This window comes from Aphelocoma coerulescens, chromosome 5 (assembly GCF_041296385.1).
Source record: "Aphelocoma coerulescens isolate FSJ_1873_10779 chromosome 5, UR_Acoe_1.0, whole genome shotgun sequence".
Classification (NCBI taxonomy): domain Eukaryota; kingdom Metazoa; phylum Chordata; class Aves; order Passeriformes; family Corvidae; genus Aphelocoma; species Aphelocoma coerulescens.
In genome coordinates, this window is record NC_091019.1 from 15,051,529 (window position 1) to 15,073,504 (window position 21,976).

General features: G+C 48.8%; 1 protein-coding gene across 1 annotated transcript; it reads left to right on the forward strand.

Annotated features, from left to right (window-relative positions):
- Window positions 1-484: 484 nt before the first annotated feature.
- NRIP3 (nuclear receptor interacting protein 3) lies at window positions 485-14,945 on the forward strand. The gene is made up of 7 exons (XM_069015917.1): window positions 485-702; window positions 7,051-7,230; window positions 7,851-7,933; window positions 10,464-10,603; window positions 10,985-11,037; window positions 11,140-11,237; window positions 12,580-14,945. The coding sequence occupies exons 1-7, from the start codon at window positions 529-531 to the stop codon at window positions 12,599-12,601; spliced, it is 750 nt and encodes a 249-aa protein (XP_068872018.1). The 5' UTR covers window positions 485-528; the 3' UTR covers window positions 12,602-14,945.
- Window positions 14,946-21,976: the final 7,031 nt, after the last annotated feature.

Here is a 21,976-nt window from a genome sequence, read left to right on the forward strand (position 1 = left end):
TCCTGAACTGCCTTGAGCAGAAGGCACCAAACCTCCCCATGGCCAGCTGCACAGTCCGTGTGGGACTGCGTGATCCCGGCCCGGGTGGGAGCAGCCCCCAGGAGCACACGGGTGCCGGGCAGTGTCGCCTGTGGTGACACCTCCGTTCCCCATGCGGGGCAATCCAGCTGTGCCTGCCGGGGCTGGCCAGGAGCGCGCTGGCTCCCGGGGCTGTGTGCAGCTCTCAAAGCCCCTTGCCGGTGCTCCGGTGCTCTCTTCTGTCCGTGAGGGCTTTGAGAGCCGTGGAATGCCTGTGGCTAACCGTGCTGTCGGGAGAGTAAGCGGGGAGGAAAGGCAGCGCTGCGTTATCCCCCCGGAGCAGCCCGAGCTCCCCCGCCGCTGTGGGTGCCCATCCCCTCCGGCCGAGGTACCTGCCGCCCTCCTCACGTCACCAGGCTCCGACTATAAAGCGCAGGCGACAGAGCATCCCCCCATCGCAGCTCCCCGAGACGCGCATCTTCAAGGAGAGAGCCACTCACGGGCGGAGAGATGTTTTATTCCGGGATCCTGACAGAGCCGAGCAGGAAAGAAGTGGAGATAAGGGAAGCGGCGTCTCTCCGCCAGCAGAGGAGGATGAAGCAGGCGGTTCAGTTTATTCACAAGGATTCCGCAGATCTCCTCCCTCTGGATGGGCTGAAGAAGCTGGGGACTTCGAAAGATACTGTAAGGCTCTATTGTGTTTGCTGGAAGGAGACTTAAGCTGGTAGGGGAGTGTCTATTTCTTTCTTCACACTGTTTTTCTCTTAGGAGAAGTTGGTTTTGTGTGGAAACCAACTTGTAAAAAATAGGACTTTTGTATGTAAAAGGAAGGGAGTAGAAATATGATATTAGTTAAAACCACAGTTGTTTTCTTCTAGTAGGTGATTTTTACATGCCTGGCACCCAGAGTTAATAGAATTTAAGTTTTTACATTTTTATTTTTACTTTTGTATGAAAATGGCATACTGTTTTCAGTACAAAATTCCTCTCTGGGTCAGAGTAACTCAAAATGGCTTCATACAATGCATATATACACCCATGTTTGCCTGTGGTGTGTATATACACACAACACATAATCATAAATATTCAGTAAAGTATAGTCACCGGTATTTCAAAATATAAAACTATCAAGATCACGCTTCAATAAAGGCTTATGCAAATATGGGGTTTTTTAAAACCAAAGAGACATAATGTTAGGTTTAAAATATTTACATATACAGTGATCGATGTGGTCCTGTACTTGGTATTTATTATTCGTCATGTCTGGGGGCAGGAGAGCATTTCTAAATACTGTGTAATTGTTTGAGCTTTCTCTACTGAGAAAGGATGCTTCAATGTAACGATAAAAGTTCTGACTTGAGCAAAATTTAGGAAACATACCTACCAGGGAAAGCTCACCTAGCTTTTCTTGCCCAAGTGTTGCAAAATTCTTGCACCTTGCAAAACAATAGCTGCTTTTTTTCAGTGCTTGATAATGGGTTTTGTTGAAAAACAAAGTCAATCTTTTTATTTTTAGTGGCGTAGTTTTGTTCTGTCAGAGCCTTCCTGCTCACCTGGGTTGGGCTTGGCTCTGCCAGCCTGAGACAAGTGGAATGAGTTGGCTGTTCTCTGCAGTGCACATGGAGGTGGTTTTTTTTGATATCCCAAGTGTTTTGCAATTGTAGGAAGTGAAGCTTCTGCCCAGGGAAGGGCTCAGAAGGAGCTTTCCTGGTCACCACTGAATTGCAGCTCTCCAGCAGGGAGCTGAAGTGCCTTTCAGGGAGGGATGGTGTTATTATTACTGCTGTCAGCAGAGTCTAAATGACAATTTGTGGCTCAGTGACCCCCAGCATGCGGGGCTGAGTCCCTGATGTGGGTTCTGCTCTGCCCAGATAGGAAGCAACAGGCAGCAGGAGCCAGGGGCACTGAGCACTGAAGCCCTTTGCCCTGCACAGCGAGGTCCAGGTTTTGCACCAGCAGCAGGGACAGAGCATGGGGCTCCTCATCGCCACCTTGGACACAGAGATGTCACTTGAGGTGTTCTCCCTGCTCCCGTGCCATGGCTGCAGCATCACCCCTGCTGCACCCACCGCCCCTGCAAGGAGGATCTGCATGGGGACCTCTCTCCAGGGATATGCCAAAGCCCTGGGGAGATCCACAGCTCCCAATCCCCTCCAAGAACAAAAAGAAGGTGCATATGGCAGAGGTGAGATGCCCGTCTGGCTACCGTGGCTGGGGTGGGTCTCTGGCTGGGGATGGGGTGAGAACCCAGCTGGTGTGGGCCACCCCATGGCAAAACCCCCTTGTCCCCACACCGCAGCAGGGGGTGATGGCACAGTGGGCACCTGTGGCCAGGGCTCCCTTGGCCACAGTCTCCTGCCTCGTGGGGTGTATGGGGAGTCCCCACAGTGAGAGCACTGGCAGGTGCTCAGGCCCATCCCACAGTCCCACAAGAGATTCCATGAATTTCAGAGGTGTGTCCCTGGGTTGTGTTGCAGAGAAGCGATGCTGCCACACGCACCCCTCACACAGCCGGGGTGGGAGAGGGAATTGCTGTGAGAGGACACACTGTGTGTCCCCACTGCTGTGGCTGCTGGGATGTCACAAGAGATGTCCCCAGGAGGAGCAGTAGACTGTGCATCACTGAGACTGGAGACCCTCCAAAATATGGGACTCTGCCTTGGCGTGGCCCCAAATTGAGAAGCCCAAAGGGGCTGAGCTGCATGGTCAGGAGGCCCAGGGCATCAGAGATCTTGGCCCAAGGTATTTGCATGGCTTCCTTGGGAATAATTGTGCACCTCCTCACAAAGCAGCATGTTTTTGTGCCTAAAGCTGCGTGGCAGCTGTGGTGACGTGGGTGGAGGGGCTTCTGACGTGCCCAGCATTATTAATGCAGGGTTTCCCGCGGGGGTTTTCCAACAGCCTTGGCAGGAGCAGAGAGGAGGGAACAGCTCCTCAGAGATGGTGACAGGTGGTGAGAACAGATCCTGTCTGTCACTGCGGCAGCTGGCAGCAAGCATTCCAGTTTTGGGGAGAAATCCCCTTCCTTTTGGCCACAGAGCAGGGGGTGCTGTGCACAGCGAAGCAGCAGCAGGTCAGCAGGGTGGGTGTGCTGGCATCCCCCAGCCTGTGTGCCATTACTCAGCTCCTGAAGCAGCTCTGCCAGTGATGCTGTGCGCAGGCAGAACTGATAAATACTTGTTGTAATCATCCATTTCAAAGCTCTCATCATTTCCAGTGAATTACTCTGGCCCAGACCGAACTCTAGCTCCTCGCTCCCTTTATGTACTCTGTCCATTATGAGACCAAGCTATAGAAAAGCATACACTGAATTTGGCAAATGTAGGGCTGGATGTAGAGAACAGAAATGGCTTTGTTTCGATGACTCTGCCCTCTAATAGCCTCTTTCCTGAAGCCCAGAAAATTGGCACAAGATGGTCTTTAGCTGGGATGTGGGCTCCCTGACAGGGTAACCATGACCCCTTTCCCAGCTTGAACAGGGTGTGCTGGCTCTTGCAGCTCCTCCTGGTGCTCTGACACTTCTCCCTTGCCCCGAGAACCCCCAGTCCAGTTTGGAGCAGCTTTGCCTGATACAGTCCCTCATCGCTTTATAGTCTGGGAAACAGAGTTATAAATAGTAACAAACACCAGCAACAGCAACAAAAGCGTTTCCCCTTTCCGTCATGCCCTCAGACCTCCCCTGGGCACCCTCAGAGCAGCCCTGGGTGCCCTGTGCCACTCCATGAATTACCCTGGCTATGGGAAGTTGGGGCTGCATTTGGGTGTCCCCACTCTCCTGCTGTGCCCACCCCAGAGTTGGGGGTGTCCTGCCTGAAATGCAAAAAGCTCTGATGTTGCATGCCCAGAGACCTGGCTGCTGCCTGGGCACGCAGGGGTGCAGGGAGGCCTCTTGTCCCACCTCTTCACCCTAATAGAGAGGCTGACAGCACAGGATGCTGCTAGAAGATGTGAATTTGGATGAAGGATGGTAAGAAGAGAGAGAAATTGATTATTTCTTGGGATGAGATCTGTTGATGCATTAAAACTTCTTTTTTTTTTTTTTTTTTTTTTTTTTCTCTACTCTCTAGGCACAGAAGAAAGGGCAAACCTGAGATGGGTTTATGGAGGAGGGGAGCTGGTGTCCTCCCTGACTTTCACCTCCACCTGAGTGAAATTGTTGATGGGTCTGGTTATCTATCCCCAGATCTAGAAGCCAAAATAGAGGGAAACCTCCCAGAGAAATGAATACTACAAGCTGCAGCAATGCACTTGCTTATAAATCAGAGAGGAACAAAGCTGGGCAGAATTATTTGTGCTTTTGACAGTGAGTGGTAAATAACTTCAGCAACAGAGGGTGTCTCTGCTCGATTCTTTAGGTTTCTACTGTGACATTTTTAGGGCATCATGGGTTTTTGCAAGGTCTCAGGCTTGGAAATCCTGATTTGTATTTATATGGTGTGAATGATACCAGGAAAATTATTTTTTCAATGACACAATGAAATGTAATATTTTATGTTTTTATTAAACTTTCAACAGTTTTGTGCAATGCAAAGGAATATTGTACCAGGTAATCTGGGTTCCTTCAAACACTGCCAGGCCCACACTGGAGGGAGAACACAGCTGCCTTCCCCACTGCTCTCAGGAGGAGGTGTTCCCCCTCTCCCTCCCTCCCAGACATGGTCTGCTTGCAGTTTGCCTGCAAAATGTGTATTTGCAAATGTCCCCAGGCACATTATCCCTTTACCAAGTATGTAGCCATCACTTGAGTCATCTCCATGACTAACATCTCTCACTCTGTTGCACACAAGAGTCAAGGGAAATCCAAGTCAAAGCAAACTAATTAATAGCCTGAGACAGGATGGTGCTGCAGGGAACCTTTTCAGCCCCCTCCTGCCAGATTATTGCTGTATTGGAGCACACCACAAGGAATATTTGTCCCCTCAGAGGCAGGATTTGCTGTGGTTTTCAGAAGGGCAAGTGTCAACAAAAGACAATCCCATTTGTGCTGGTAACTTGTATTCACTGAGTGGTGGATTTTTTCCCTTTTGGTGATGCATCCTGCATAGGATTCATAAAACCAGGGCCTGAGAAAACCCAGGTATGTTACTGATTAACTATCCATGGGAGAACGTGTAGTTAAAGCAATTTAGGTTGAATTCAAGGGTAGATAACAGTTAAAATAGCCTTGAGGAGTGAGTTGCAGATTGAGGCCAGGCAGATTGGAAGAGCACCCAGACTGTCCTGGATGATGCCACTCAGAAATTTCTCTTGGTCCTGCCTGAGTGGGACTGGGCACAAGGAGGTGACCACTGCATGATGGGCTGTCTTCTGGCCAGCTGGGTGAACTTCACCTATCTACGTCTACACTCCCCTATCCCCTCTTTTGTTGTTTTTAAAAGATGTGAAGAATTCCAGCTGTGTTCCTGAGCTGCAGTCAAACATAAAGGGTAAAAAGGACGTCCCATCCACTGTCAGAAAACCCTGGCTTGCATTTTTGCTCTGGTGAGGAACACTGGAGGTGATCACTGTGCTGACTGTGCACCTACACCTTATGCCTCATACAAGGGAGTCCTCCCTTCCAAACTGATCTGCTTGTCCCTCCACACAGGGTCCAGTACCAGTGCAGCCAGTCTGCCTGCCTTTAACCCAGTTAAATAGTGCTGGTTTCAGCTGTTTGGCCTCACTGGGAAGGCAGCACAATGTCAGACCTGATTCCTCTCCATCAGAAGTGTGGCTGCGTCACTGCCTGTACACAGGACATGCTCTGTAGTGTGCTGCTCAGACACAGCACCTGCAACCCAAAATGGCCATGGGATTTTATTTCAAGTAGCAGAAATAAGAACAGTGGAAAGTGGGGACACAAGGAGCTGACATGTCCCAGTGACCACCGGTGCTGGCTGCAGCTGCCCCATCCCATCAGTCAGGTCCAGCTCCACTGCCCGCGTTGTGCCCACAGCAGGATCTGAAGTGCCAACGTGGCTGCGGTTATTTTAGGATGATGCCAGGTTGCATTAGCCTTGTGCAAGTGGTGTTACTTAACATGCTGTGCACAAGGGTGGGCACTGGCCAGCTCGGGGAGCCGTGGCCCGAGGTTTTCAAAGTTATCCTGACTCTGATATTCCCTTGGGATGAGGAAGCTTGCTGGTTCAGATGTCTCTGCAGACACACAGGCTTATTTAATGTGAATGCAAAAATTCAGGAATAAGCCAGTAAGAATGTCTCACCATGGACAAATTAAAATCAGAAGGAGAGGCAGATTAGCCAGGCAGAGAAATGAGCAAATAATCAGGCAGAGTCATTTCACCTCCAGCAGAGTATGTGCATCCATCTGTGATGAGCATTAAATGTAAAAAGGCTTTTGGGAAAGAGGTTGGAGGAGATCTTGAGAGGCAACATGCTTCTCCCAGAACAGAAGGAAATGACAGAGAAAGAGAGAAGTGTTGGGAATTCCTGGGAGAATACCTGCCTACCTCAGACCAGCTTACCTCCTCCCCTCCTCTCCCGTTCCTCATGTGGCATGGCACTCAGGATTGGTCCCATTTACCCACCCTTATCAGCTAAATAAAAATATAGGGGAAGAGAAACACAGGGCAATTTTAGACCTTCTTCATACTTAGGTGGTGAATGTCATTGGAAAGGCAATTTGTTACATCTGAATTTTTCACATCACTACAGAATTCCCAATATCAAGAGATGAAGGCAATTATGGATGAAACAGCAGCTTGAAAAGGCCGGACTTGTTTGGATTCCTATAGGCAATCAAATCTTGAACTTGAGTTTGGTGAAAGAAAGGCATCCCTCCAAAGTCTGGTTAATATTTTGAAAGTATTATTCCCTTTGCAATACTAAGTAGTTCTCTAGTGAAAACCAGGTAAGCCAGAGCTAGCTAGGAAGAGTACTTGTAGTCTGGGAATTAGGGAGAGTGAGTTTAGGGCATCCCTCCCACGAGAGCAGCACTGGCCCATGGGCACCATAGGCAGTCTGGTGACACAGGCCCCTGTGTGGCTTTCCTCTGGCTTCACCCTGCTCTTCTGTGTGTGTTCTTTCTCAAAGCAACCACATAACATCCTGCAAAAGCGCCTGATGGAGACAAACTTATCCAAGTTACGAGGCAGCCGAGGCAGCTGGTCTCCAAAGGGCGATCTCTCATCACAGATCAACAAGCTCAACCAAACCAAACTGGGCAGCTCAGGGAAAATGGAGGATGAAGAGCTCATAGTGGTGAGCTGCCAGGTAATAGTCCCTCCACAGCCTTTTGTGATATTTTTTCCCTGCAGATTTTATTTCTAACAGTCGCAGGCTGTGCTCTCATTCTCCATGTTTCCCAGTTAGGGTTGTGCTCCCGCAGGGTTGTCATGGCTGTGAGGATGCACTCCCTCTGCAGCTCCAGGCTGCTGTGGCAGAGATGCCCACCTGGGAACCATAGTGAAAACTGGTCTTATGGATGTCTTCCCCCGCACATCAGGGCAGAGGGGGTAGCTAGGCTGGAGCAGCCTGCTGAAATGCTGAGGTGTAATTATCCATGGCAAATCCCTGTGCTCACAGCCTGCTTGTTTTCCTCAAGTGCCATCCCTATTTTCTTTGCCCAAGGGTTATTTCACATTTCTCTTCCTTAGCCCCATGCTCTTTTGTATTTCCCACTCTCCACAATATTCTCCCCTGCCTGGGGCTGCCCCATCTGCTCTCTGCAATGGCAAATGAGCCAGGAAGGGCTCAGGATCCTACATGCATCTGAGCATGCAGGGGAGCAGGGACGAACTGGCATGAGGAGAGTTCAAGGGGACCAGAGATCCTGGACACTGTGCTCATCCTGCACCCCACACATCATTTCCCATCTCTTCTTGCTCTTGCAGTGTGCGGGGAAGGAGCTGAAGGCTGTGGTGGACACCGGCTCACAGCACAACCTCATGTCATCTGCCTGCCTGGACAGGCTGGGGTAAATATCCAGCTGATTTCTGTTTTGTAGGAGCATGGCACCTGGCAGCACAGGCAGTGTACTGGGGCTGGGGCTTTGCTCATGTCAGTGATGGTCATTCTAGAAGGGAGTGCTTTGGGCTGTGACTGGGTAAGCCCCTGAACCTCCTGGTACAACCAAATCCTATACCAATCTTAAACGGCAGAGAGAGGGAATAGGAAACCACTGGTACCACCCTATTCACCTCTGAGGGAACCTCTTCAAACAGTTGGATGCATTTGTATTTGTTCGCTGCCTGCTTGTCACTCAGTGCCTCATGAAACAGCTGAGTGTGTCCCCGGGGCAGGTGTGGGGCTGCAGCCCAGCCCAGCTCTGGAGGCTCCTGTGGCAGGGCAGGGACCAGGCTGCTGGACATGCCCCCACCAGAGGCTGCAGCACTGCTGGCCCAGCACCGAGTGTAAAGGAGCTGTGTGCATGCATGTTCTCAGAACTGGGTGTCTGATGCTGCTCCCAATTACAAATTTCTCCTGGTTAAAGGAAAAGGAAATGTATTTACGGATTGTTAGAGAGGTGACTGACAGCCATTTGCAGCAAAACTCACTCGTCTCTGAGAAACAGGACCAGGCATCAGCTCACAGGATATCAAGGAGGTTTTGGCACTTTATTCTCATGGAGTCATTGCTTTTTTTTGCAGTAATTATGCCAAAAAAAAAAAAAAAAAAATTACACCTTCTCCTTGAGCACTACTGCATGGCCCTGAATGAATGGTGCCTGTTCCTGTCCTAATATTAATTACTTCTTTGCTGAACAGTGCTTAGTGACTGGAAGGTGGCTGTGCTTACTACGGCCTTGTCCCAATCTGTGGAGCAGCTCAGCCAAGCTTAGGATGGCCACAGGATGGCATTTGGAGGGATATCATGGCCTGGGACAGTTCCTCTGCTCCCTGTGTTGCTTACGTGTGTCCGGTGCAGTTCTCACAGCACTGCTCTGCTGCAGCAGCCCTGTCCTTCAAAGAGCACTGAAGAAAGAGGTTAGAGCCTGTTTCTGGTGTCCAGGTCTCAGGGGACTCAAAACAGCACATATGTGTCTGATGCTCAGGCTCAATTCCTCCCTTCTTTTTCAAAAATCTTTTTGTGTCTTGTCATGATGCCAGTCCCCCCCCCCCCCCTCACTCTGAGGGAAGCAGCAGAGTAGGCTCACAGGTTGCCAGCATGAGAAATCCCCTGTGGAGCTGTAGGAGGTGCAGGAGGTGGCCAAGGAACTCCTAAACTTCTCAGTGATATGTTCCCACTGGTTTTTAACGCCAGACTCCAAGAAAGCAGCAGAGGGGATCCAGCTCCGTCTCTCTGCTACCCTCCTGGTCCTTGTACCTGTGCTAAATGGTGTGGGCAATGCCCACCTCAGTCCCAGGGCCTCTGAGGGGGCTGGTACCCCCCCAGGACAGATGGACAGACAGACACACACGCACACACACACACACTGCTGCAATGCGGCTCAGCAGAAAGGTACCTCAAATAGCTGAAAATTGATACAGCTTTTATCCAAGGGAGAGATCAGCACCTCAAACGGCCTTTCCATTAGATTCTTGTTCACTTTAAAAGAGAAACTGAAGCTAAATAATTAATTAGTATTGTCAGACTGGTTCAAAGTGTGTAGTTAGAAGCTGTACCTCTGACAGAAGTATCTCTGACATCCTTGTTTTCTTTTCTTTGGGCTGATGTGATTGATCTGTCCCCATTTCCTCTGAACAAACCCAGCAGCAGTGCCTAACAAACTGATTGGGCTGTCCTGGAGGTGAGCCACATTCAGCATAGACAAAAGGGGACTCAGGGGGTACCTTATTACTCTCTACAACTACCTGAAAGGAGGCTCGAGTGATGTAATGAGTGACAGGACCAGAGGAAATGGTCTCAGGTTGTGCCATGTGGGCATTAGTTTGGATATCAGGAAAAATTTCTTCACTGAAAGGATGGTTAGGCCTTGGAACAAGCTGCTTAGCGAAGTGGTTGGCATCACCATGCCTAGGAGTGTTCAAAATATGTGTGGGTGTGGCATTTGGGGACAGAGTTTAGTGGTGATCTTGGCAGTGCTGGGTTAACAGTTGGACTCAATGATCTTAGAGGTCTGTTCCAACCTCAACATCTCTGTGATTCCATGGGGACACAGTGTCAGCGCCACTCGTGGAAGCTGGAGTAAACTACCCCTTCCTTACACCCACACTGCTTTAGAAGCAATTTTGTATTCCCCAAGCCTCAAGGAAATGTAGAAAAAAGATTCCTCAGGTAAAGCCAAAATCCAGTACAGAGCTGTGCTTGGGGCAGCCCCAGGGCTGCAGTGTGGGTCCTGCTGTGGTCTGATGTGGGTGTGGGCTGCTGGCTGCCTGCAGAGCATCCACAGAGAACCTGCCAGGGAAGCAGCTTTCCAATAACAGCGTGGTAAATGAGCAAGGCTAAGAGCACTTCAGGCGTAAGCACCCTCCAAACACCGTTTGCTCCTTGCTGGAACAGCCAAGCCATGGCCATCTGATGTTAGGGGTGTTTTCAATGCACAGGTTAAAGGAGCATCTCAAAGCACTCCCTGTCGAAGACGAGATGGTTTCGTTGCCGAACAAGGTCAGAGCCATAGGGCAGATAGAGTGTCTGTCCCTCACAGTGGGAGCGGTCCCCGTGGAGTGCGCTGCCCTCGTCGTGGGTGAGTGTATAACCCCCTGCTCCTCCACTACGGGCTGGGGTCTACTTCCTCTCACCCCAGCAGGACAAAAAAAAGCTTTAGGAAGATGTTAAAATTAAAATAGAGTAAGTTCTTGTTTGGCCCCTCAGAGGAAGGAGAGAAGAGGTGTTCAGCAGGCTTAGCTTTGTCATGCTGGTGCAGCAACTCCTGCATGTCCCTGCAGGCACACCCGCCTGCCCTCCTGCCATCCTGTACCCTCCTGTTCTCCTCTGGAGTCAGTCCCTTCATAAACAGGGCTTTGTTTAGTAGAACAACCACGAAGGAAGGAAGGATGGAGTCACTGACAAAAAGCACAGGAGGGCATTTTGAATGTATAAATCTGAATTGTCCTGTATTTTTCAGAAGACAACGAGCAACCCTTCTCCCTTGGGCTGCAGACACTGAAGTCTCTGAAGGTAGGGGTTTTCCAGCAGGATGCTTACCTGTGCTGGTGGGGGAGCTGGGACCACTCTGAATTGCAGTTTTCCCTCTCACCTAGAGGCATTTATTCTCTACAGTGTATCATAAACATGGAGAAGCACCACCTTGTTCTGGGGCAGATGGACAGGGAAGAAATCCCGTTTGTGGGCATTGACAGTGCTGAGGCAGGAGAGCAGTAAGTAGTCTGGGGAGGTGAGCTGCATGTCTATCCCTCAGCCTGGTGGCAGGGCCCCCTGGCAGGGCCAGACAGGAGCTGCCAGACCCTTTGCTGGAGGCGAGTGAGAGGTCAATGACCCCGGCAGAAGTCGTTTTCATCAGCTCATAAAATTTTGAAACAGAGCTTTTTCGGCAGCCCTTGTCAGCTTTTACTGTTTTTTTTCTAGTAAACATTGTACATCAAAGCGGGTGTCTGAAAAGACACTCACAGGGGAATGCCTTAGGAAATGTACTTTTTGGAGGTCACTAAGAAGACTCCTTGAGCCCTGCTTTGACAGTGTTCACAAACAAACCTTTGTCTGGAAAATATTTATGAAGCAAGGCTGACAAACCCACATGAATGTTTGAGGGAGAGATCCTGTCTGGAGATAACGGTGTTGCCACTTCTCCCTGCATTACCCCAGCAGCCCTCCTTCCAGCTCTTCCTGGTGTCCCAGATTTTTCCAGCCTTATCTCCCTAAAGAAAGATATCTCTATCTAAAGAAAGATAAAGATGTGCTGCACCTCCTAAATGTGTGTGGCTGGCTCTGCGGGCAAGCAGGCTGCAGGCAGGGCAAACCTCCTCCTCCCAGGCACTGCACGGGGCTCTTTCTTGCTGAGTGCTGTGAAGAAGAGATGTATCACCGACTCCTGCCTCTGACTCATGAAACCGGGCAGGCACCGAGCGCCTGACAGGGGGGGTCTGCACTTCTGTGCCATCGCAGGCAGTGCTTGTGGTTGCTCAGCGATGAGCAACCTAAAAAGCGTTTGCTCACTGCTTAAGAAAGAGTGTCTGGTGGATGATGTAGGTCAGCATCTTCTTTAGCTGCCTGTCGCGACCAGCCACAGGGATTTGGGATGTCCTGCAGCCCCGTGCAGCTCAACCCTGCTGTGCTGGGCACTGCCGAGCTCGAGGGGCCCGAGTGGGGAAGGAGCACACTTCCCTCAGCCAGTTGTATCGATGGGCATTGGAGAGCGCAGGAGGGATGCGTGGGGACTCAGGGTGAGAGCGCAGGTGTGCCTGCTCTGTGTCCAGGTCACCCAGCTGCCGTGTGTCCGGGACAGCTGATGGCCCTGGTGCAGCCTGTGAGCCCAGGGAGTGCCGGGTACAGCACTGTGGGGGAGCCATGTGAGACCACAGGCTGGTTTCCCTGTCTCCTTTGAAACAGAGATGCGAGAGACGCAGTGTGGTTCTGTCGCCACTGCAGTGATAAATTATTTCTTAGTACTGCTTTCAAAGTCAAATTGTGCTGCTTTTTTTTTTTTTTTTTTTTTCCTTCCTGTGAAAAACGCCTGTTTTACTAAATGTCTTTTCCTTCCAGTTTCAGCAGTTTGGAGGCATAAAGAGAAATTGAAACACCATCCCCACACAAGAGCTTGATATCAAAGGAATCCTGTGCAGCTGTTCCAGATGAAACAGCAACGCTCTGCTTTGAAAACATTTATACTAGGCTACAGCTTGAGTAGAGCTAAATGAAATCCTGTTTGTAGCCAGTAATTTAGAGATATTGTCATGTTTATCTATGGGTTTTGAGAAACAAACGTGTGCTTATTTTCTGGACTTTTCTATATAGTGTACTCTTTATTACAAACAGTTGGGAAAACCTTATGAATTTCTTCTGATGGGAAAAATACTTTTTATAGTGGCCTCATATGAGTAATTGTACTTAGCTGTGATTAGAGGCTATCAGAGTGAGACTTTTATTAATGATTTTTCCAGGATCTAAGCATTTATATTCTCTTAATCAATATTGCCACATTGAAATGGCCATTACCAGGAAGTTACTCGGAGTAAAATAACAATGTTAATACTACCTAGGAATTATAGCTCATCCTGTTAGCATAGTATTGTTGCCATGTAATTAAGGATGCAACTGCTGGCTTGATGAGAAAGAGCAATTGCAGAATTATTAATGGGTTATAGGCGTCTCTGCAGTGGTGTGGCAGAAGCATAGGGACAGGGCTTGGGAGGGCTCCCAGGGTGATCTCCTGGTGTGGGGTTGGCACCAGCACTGGGGCTCAAAACCCTCTGATCCTCTGGGCAAGTCTTGGCTGCCTTCCTGCGGGGGTCATCAAATAAATAAATCATTACACCGGGCCAAAAAGCAACAAACAAGCACAAAAGTGTGTTGTCTGGAAGCAGCAGATGCAGTGCCCTTGGTTCCCCCTGCCACCAGGACCTGTGCCTATCCCTGCCCAGCCAGCACCCAGCCTGAAGCTCCGACAGCACCCGGGCCACGGCTGGTGCAGGTTATTGACTCCAGCTGCGCTTCCGTGCTGCTGCCAGAAATGCCATATTTTTTATATCTGTCTACAAATTGCCTGGGTTTTTAAGTACAACCTCTGATTACCCTCAGGGGAGGTGGGAGTTTTTGCCAGGACAAGCATTTCATTTGGTGTCACTGTCCTGGAGCAGCAGGGTTGCTGCTTCCCATGCCGTATGTTGTTGCCTGGGGGAGCCTGGCCTCGCACAAACGCAGCTCTTTATGTTCCCAAAACCTTACGGGAATGAATCACTGTCATCTGCTGAAGAGGCATTTTTAAAATTCAGAATAATATCCTTGTGATGTTGTGCATCCTCTGATGGCCAGTCGTGCTGCAGCTGGATCCTTAAGGGATCTATTTGTGTTGCAGGAGCTGCTCTGGTAGCTCTGGCTTAGCAAAAGCACTTTGGCCCTGGCATCAGCCACAAGCACCGACAGCATTCCCACTTTGGAAGCTTCTTGATGGTTCTGGGTGGGAATCAAAAAGTTTTGTCACCTCATGGCCATCGGCAGCCAGGCTCCTGCTGGCTGATCCAGCGTGTGCCCACTCCCACCATCCCATGACTGCCAGGGAATCTCACCTGGAGCTTTATCTCCTGCAGTGGGTTTGAACCTCTTTTCAGTATCCAGCAAACCTGAACTATCTGTATTTTGAGCTATTTTCTATTTTGGTGATAAGTTTCAGTGCTTTCTCTACATACAATGTTTTATATAACAGCTATAAATATAAATATATATATATGCATTTACAGGGTTGGGCTGCCCACGGTAGTCCCACTGATGTGTTGTAGAAATATTTCACTAAATATGAAATATATTTGATTATTTTATATGCTATGAGTTTGGTACTTTGGTACTTTTTCTTTCTGTGCATATTACTGTGCTAAATGTCAAATTAAATCCAAATAAAGTTACACTGTTATTGCTGTTTATTTGCTTGCATGCTGGATATGCTGGGTTATTTTGTTTTCAGTGTACATCTCTGTTAAGAAAAGGAGTTTGTTTCACTCTTTAGTCTGATGGGGCTCTACAGTGCTTTTGGAAATGCTGTTGGGAATTGCCATTGAACTGAGGGAGAGCGGCAGTGGAGATGAATTAATCAGGGCAGGCTAAATGGTACACAGCACTTGGGGTAAAGGTGAGCACTTGAAATCCCAGCCTTCTGTCACCACGTGTCTCCCTCCCGAGGGAGGTATGAGATCCTGCTGTTTCCAGGTTTACACTTTGGAAAGCTGGTTTGGTGTTTACGCTGTGTTTGGTGAGCTTGCTGGGACAATGCCAGCACAGGTGGATATGAAAGTTCTTTGTAAACTCTGGAAAGCTGGGAAAAGAAAGTGGCCAGGACACAAGAGAGGTGAGGCATGTGACCACAGACAGAGATCAGGGTCTTCCCCAAAGCTTTGAATGTGGATTTAGGGACTTCCTGTCTCTGCCTGGATGGGCTTTAGGCTGCTGCAGCAGTAGTCTAGCTCTGTTTTACTGATGAGAATTATCCTTTCACCCACTCCACATCCCACAGCAACAGCCTTTGGTAGAGCAGCAATGCTCTAAGCCCAGTAAAACTGGCTCTCCTCAACGCTGGGCTGGCACTTGCTATGAGCATGGAAAGAAACCAGGCTCCAGCAATGAAGTCAGGAAAAAGTGAGAAGGATCAATGTACATGCAAAAATAATGTCTCGTGCTTCCTGGAGCTGCTACAGGTTTCTAGATTTACTCAGACTGTTCCTGATGCTAGAGAGCAGAGTCCCAGCACATGCAAATGGAAAATCAGTGGGCAAAATTCCATCCCTTCTGCACAGAGTAGGGCTAGCCCTGGAGCTAGTGGCCCTTCAGAGCTGGCTCCTGTGAACAGGATCTCTACAGGACAGGACAGCTGCTATAGCAGTCAGGCATTCACCTCAGTGCAGAGGGATTATAGAATACGGGAAGTAATAGCAGATCTCTGCATCAAGTACTTGCATGGTCACAGGGGTAGATGGTACAGCAGCTGAGTGCTGCAGAGCAGCTCAGCAAGCCCTGGGTGCTTGCTCCTTCTCCTCTCCAGCACTGGTGTGTGCCTGTGCCCCTTTGGCAACCTCTCCCTGACACGGGTTTGCAGGAAGGCCTTGTAACCGAGGGGCCTGCTGCCTCTTGCCAGGTGGCTGAGGCAAAGAGGGCAATGCCTGCAGCCATCTGAGATAAGGAGGACTCAGGATGTGAGAGGATATTATGAGAAGCCTCTGGGGTGGTAGAGGGTTTTGTTGAATGTTTTATTCAGCTGGTTAATGCTGTCATGCTGCACACAAACATCTCACAGGTGAGGGCAAGCACAACCCCCTTCCCAAGAAGCCTCAGGGAAATCAAGCCAGCTGCTCCTTGGCCAAAGCACTGTCCCTCATGCTCATGTGGTCAGCAGAGTGTGGTGGGACAAAACACCTTTGCTCCCTCCAAGACCATGTCTTGTCTTCATTTTGGTCATGCCTAAAGCCGAGACAAAGCACACAAAGAAGATATGAAACAGAACCTTGGTGAGCCCATTGCTTCAAAAGCTGGTGGAACATGCAGGATCTTGATGATTGGGTTCTTGCAATTAAGATGGCCCATGTGGATAAGGCATCAACACTTGCTGAAATTTGTAGAGACCTGGAGATCTGGCGGAGAGTGGCTGTCAGGCTCTCAATGCATGTCTGTACTTCATTGCAAGTAACACACCTGAGGGCATGTGGGCAGGCAGCAGCAGAGGAGGAGCACCCTGGGGCTGCAGAGTGGGGCTCTGCCCACAACCCCAACACCTTCCACCACATTTGCTAATTAACTCCTTCTGGGCTGGCCACTCTGCAGCAGCACTTGCTGCTGATCCGAGTGGAAAGTCAGAAGCCATTACCAGGAGTAACCCTACAGCAATCATTCACATGTGTTTTGGATCCTGCTGAGATCCACCAACATCTTTTCATCACCTCTACCATCAGAGCAGCTGATTAGATGAGACCTGCTGGGGTGTTTCTTCACAGTTATCTCCGGGGTAATCTGTTATCTAACAGCTCTCCAGGGAGGTCCTTTTTTATGGGCTTTTGTATTACTGATGATGAAACGATGCTCAACATATTGTGAAAACAAATCTAATTCTTATGTCTCAGAAGCAAATAACTTGATGACTTATTTCTATTTAAACATTTGTCTTGGGGCTGTATATTGCTGGGTTTATTTTATGGGACAAACATCAGTTGAAGTCTGTATTGCTTTATCACCTGCTGCTTAATAGATGGAGGTGAAGTATCAGGTTTCCATCAACTGCAAGTCTGCTCCTTTACCTAAGATGAGATTCCTCTTTTCCATGGGCTCTGCACTGCTGGCAGTAACCCAATTCGTCTCCTCCTCCTCCTTTGTTAACAACCGCATGGCTGATGAAGGGCTGCAGGCTCTGGAGATGACGCTGCAGGTATCAGTGACATTTCAACAGAGATGGCTTTGCTGCAAAGGCAATTGATTTAATGATTTTGTTACTAGAGTGGTGCTGCCACCACTTCCCCAGGATGAGATTTCATTGCTCCCAAAGTGGGTGTGAAGAGAGTCGACAACCTAAAAATATCGGCAGTTTAGGAATAACAGGAAGCCACGGCAGCAGGAGAACTAGCTGGGGGGGAAGCTACAGGGACTTTCTCTCTGCTTTTTGAGTGCATCAGGATCGATGCCTGGGGCTCGTGGCTGCCCCCGCAGGGAGACGCAGTTGGATTCTCCAGAAAAGCGCCTCAGCTCGCACAAGGGGAAGTGGTGCAAAGTTATGTGCTCATTAAACCTAAAGCCACCCAGTATCCGGAAACAGGTGGGGGATCTGCAGAATGTGGGGAGCTCTTACTGCTGTTTCAGCCCCTTGTGTTTCCACTTGTTCCCCCCAGACAGTGGCAAGGCCAGCACTGATTTACTGCTCACCTGCTCTCACCTCTGTTTCTCAGAGACCAGGAGAAACAACCTCCTCCCTTCAGTGGAGCTACCGCAGGTGAGGAAAGCACTGCCTAACACTTTGAGGTGCCTCTGGGGTTTCATTGCCTGTGGGGTGGCACAGCCTGCCCAGACCCTGTGCTGTGGTATCCAGCTGGTTGTGCTTGGCTTGGCTTGTGCTTGGCTTGGCTTGTGCTTGGCTCTGGGCTGGAGTGCAGGGACCCTGCTGGGGGGCAATGGGCTGCAGTGTCCCTGTGCTCTTGCTGGCAGCAGCCCCATGGGTGACACAGGGGCTGAGGAAAGCTGGTGCCCTAGCTTGGTACCAGAAGAAAGGAGCAGATGCTGCTACCAAGGGATGAAGCACTAAGAGAGGACTGACAGGAAGGAAGATTGGGGAGGGAGACCTGGACACAGCCATCTAAAACCTCTCTCTGTTGTAAGGAGAAGGTCGGCAGGGCCAAGTACTGCTGTTACCTGCAACCCAGGGCTGCACAGCTGGCCATCGAATATTCCAGGTGCTGCCAGCTGGGAAGCATCTCAATGGCAATGCTGGCACAGGCAGCATTGAAAAATACTGCCTAAGGGAAGGAGCAATATTGAGACCTGTGATCTCAGTGAGAAAACCAATATATTTTGAAGTGTTGCTATAAATCTCAGTCCTCTGTTCCTCCACAAACAAGATCACATGGAGCAATCAGGTGAGTGATCAGGCACTTGACAGATGCAAAACATACTGAGTCATGGAGAACAGGGGCAAAGAGAAAGTGTGCAACACCAGGCAGCACTGCCTATTAATTTGAAAATAAAAATGTAATTGGGAATTAATCATTGGTCTTTCCTAGATCACAAATCAAAAACCCATTTCAAAATCCCTGGGTGGATGACAAAGCCCAGGATGAGTGCATTGCAGACCAGTGACCTGGTTTTATCCAGGCCAGTAGAGATCAGGACACATGAAAAGTGATGAGGACTTTGCCACTAGCCTTTTTGGTTGCTGGTGGGGAAGGAGAAAACCCATAAATGGTCAAAATGTGCCTTGGAGCTGGTGTAACAAAGAAACTGGGCTTCAATGAGAATCCAGTGAAGTGGGTCTGCTGTGAGAGGTGCCCTGGGAAGGCTGTTCAACCTTCTGGTTTGGCAGGCTTAGAGAGGAAATCTGTGGATTTTAAGCTCCTACTCACAGAGAGCTTCTATACTGAAAGCATCGTGATGCTTCTTGGTTTAGACTTCAATGGCATTTCTCAAATTGACTTTTAAGGCTAACAGAAGGGATAATGGGCTCTTGTTCCTTCAGGAGATGACTGTATTTTTAAAAACAAATTATGCATGAAGACTAATTAACTTGGCATTTACAGCTTAGCATTCTCCTGGCTAAATTTGCCCCAACTGAGACCACGTTTTGTTGCAAGAAAAGTTCTGCCTGGCATCTTGTTCCTCCTGCTGCTTCCTATGCTGTGATATTAAGGGCATGAGCCACTTTCCAATGTCCTGTTCAGTGACTTCCAATGATGTAGTGAGTAGGGTGAAGATCTCAGGTTTAGCTGGGAGGGCTGAGAGGTGTCTCAGTGGGGACATCTCTCTTATGGTCCTGGTCAATGTTCTAACAGCTAGGAAGTGCCTACTGGGTTCACCTGTACCTATGCAGAGAGCATCTGAGCACAGTGGCAGCTGGAAAAAAGCTACTTGGAGAAAGCTCTAGCACAATGAATCACTGTAGTCTGTACACAGGGAGTTAATAGGATGCTCTCATTCAAAAATTGTATTAGAAGACACTGATGACAATGAGCCCACATCAGTTGCTCTCCCTGCACTTCCGCTCTCTGCCATCCCAAATCAAGTTAAGGTGATCCAGATGCACCTCTTATTGCTTTAGGAGAAAAATATGTTTTGTTTGTTCCTAAGGGTCGCAGGTAACTAATGCAGCAGAGGCCAGGCACAGCAAAGGCCCAGCACTATCCTTGGCACTGTGAACTGCCACAGCTGCAGGGAGGTCAGTGGATCAATCCCAAGGGTCAATCCCCAAGGCCCAGCCTCAGGAGAGAAGCTCTCAGGACTCTGCATGACAGGATGAAGGGATAACATGCACCAGCCTTAAGGCTGGTTTGTGGGAGGGCTGCAGATCTGCATCACTATGTGCTCATATGTGCAAGCACAAACCTTGAGTTTCTTTCACTCTTTTAGATTATTTTCTCTTGATTTTTAAGCCTGAATTGACACATCTTTGACCAGCAAGGTCAGTTATTCACTTTCCCCACAATCCCCACAATACCAAACCATAAACATAAGTAGTGGTGGTGGCTAAACAACCAGATTCGAAGGAGACAAACATAAATCCCCGAAAAAAACACTCAGTTGTTGTAAAGCTCAGAAGCTCTAACCAGGGGTCCAATTTGTTAAACACGATACAAATGGAATGGACTCAGTATCCAGCTTTTGAGGATGATGAGTTAAAATTAGGGCAACTTGGATAGTGAAGAAGAGAGGATGGCAAAAGGAAGGACATGAGGTTTTAGCAGAATTAACTGTGTGCTAAAATAATCCTTAGGAGACTGGCATTAGTAACCAACTCTCCTGACATCTCCTTTGCATGGAATATGCTGCTTACCCATCACAGCTGCATTTAGGTGTAGAAGCAGTCTCCCATGGAGCACTGCTCAGAATGGAGCGTTTCCAGGTAAGTCCCACTCTGTGGGAAGAAAAGCAAGGCTGTGTATTTAGTAGAATCACCTACGTGCATTTATTGACTTCCCCAGAGACCCTGGCTGCTCACCACCACTAAGCTGCGGGCTGGCCCAAATGGCTTTCAAAGAAAGCCACCCAACTGTCTCTGAAAAAGGCCCCAAATTTTAATCTTTTAATTGATGCAGCAAATCTCTTTTCTGCCCTTGAGCTGAGAGAAATGGGTGCTCTTGTCAGGTAGAGAACAACCAGAAGCACATCTCAGAAGCACATGATGTACTGAACTCTCCAGAGACTGCTAATGATGTTTGATTAATTTTCATTATCAGTGTGAGCAAGCTTTGAGCTCTCTCTGCATCTGTCATATTTAGAGTAGTCTTTTCTTCCTTAGTTAAACAGCAGCTTCTACGGACAGTGATCTAATTGTTCCTCAGCACCTGCTTGAAGCTGTCCAAGTTAAGTATGGATATTGTGTAATTTGCAGTACATGTGATTTGGTCCTTAAGGCTCAGATCAAATAAAATGGAATAGCAAATGAGCCAGTAATTGAGTTAAGTGGAAGGTGCTGTGCAGGCTGGCACTGGGGTCACAGAAATGCTTGGGCTGGACAACACTGACAATGGAACAACTCAAAATACATGTGTTGTGGTCACCCAGCAGCAGGATGAACAGCCTTCTAGTGGACATCCTGAGCTCAATAACACATAGAATGCTTTCTGTCTACCAGGGCAACTGGCTTTTGCAGTGGATTTTATTCTGAGTCTTTGCTGTGCTGCAAAATTATTCAGCCAGGGCACAGAGAGTTCAGTTGCTGCTGGTGAGGCAAGTGCCCAGGGTGGGTTATGTGCTGTCACCCATGGGCCTGTTACCATCCTCAGATGCACTGCAGCTCGCGCCTGCTACTCACACCTCCCAAAACCTGTCCTGGGTAAGGCCATGGCCATGGCAGGACAGAGAACTTCCCAACCCCAGAGCTGTTCTGTGCCAGAAAGGGGATAACCATATCAGCATTCAGCTGCAAGCTTCTCTCAGTTGGGTAGTCCTGGAGGAGTCCTTTTGTGGGTCCTTTGGTGAGTCCTAGTAAGGATCTCAGCCATTTTTTGGTTGTCAAGCCTAATTTTGATTTCCTTCCAGCCAGATGACAACATTCACCCTTTGAGGCAAATACTGAGCAACTGGGAACGGTACAGCCAAAGCCATAGACTGAGATCTCAGTCTGCATGTGAAAAGCTTAGAATCTGAACAGGAAAAAAGTTAGAAAAAAAAAAAAAGAATATAATCTTCTACCTCACTATAGCATTACACTGGACTGGAAGGCAGGCAGGAGAACTTATTCTACTTTCCTCCGCTGCCACCCAGCTTCAATGCCTTGAACTCATCTTTATGCTCCATATTTCTCATCTGCTCCTGCTCATTTTGCCCAAAGAACTGCTGGCTTGATCAGTCTCAAGGCTTTGCTCATGGAATGAGCCCACTGCTTTTGGAGGACTGGCAGGACAAGTCTCATGCCCAAGAAAAGCAGATTGTTTTCTCCAGAATATTAGTCCAAGCAGCTACTTGCCATCTACTACATGAAATCAGGAGTTACTTGAAGTGCTGTTAGATATTAATTCACTTCAGCACACAAGGAGAAGCAGCACCAATGAAGAGAAGAATATAGTCCCTGGAGCCAACCCAAAGTCATTCCTGATTACATTACCAAGGAGCAGTGTGCAGCGTGAATGGCAAACCCAGCCATTCTCCCCGTGTCTGGGTGGTGGAGAGCTTAATACCTCTGCTCTGACGATCAAAATGCTGCTATTTCAAACAGATCTTTCTTCCTTGGAAAAGGCTTTTTGGTAATTAAAGCAAGAGGGGT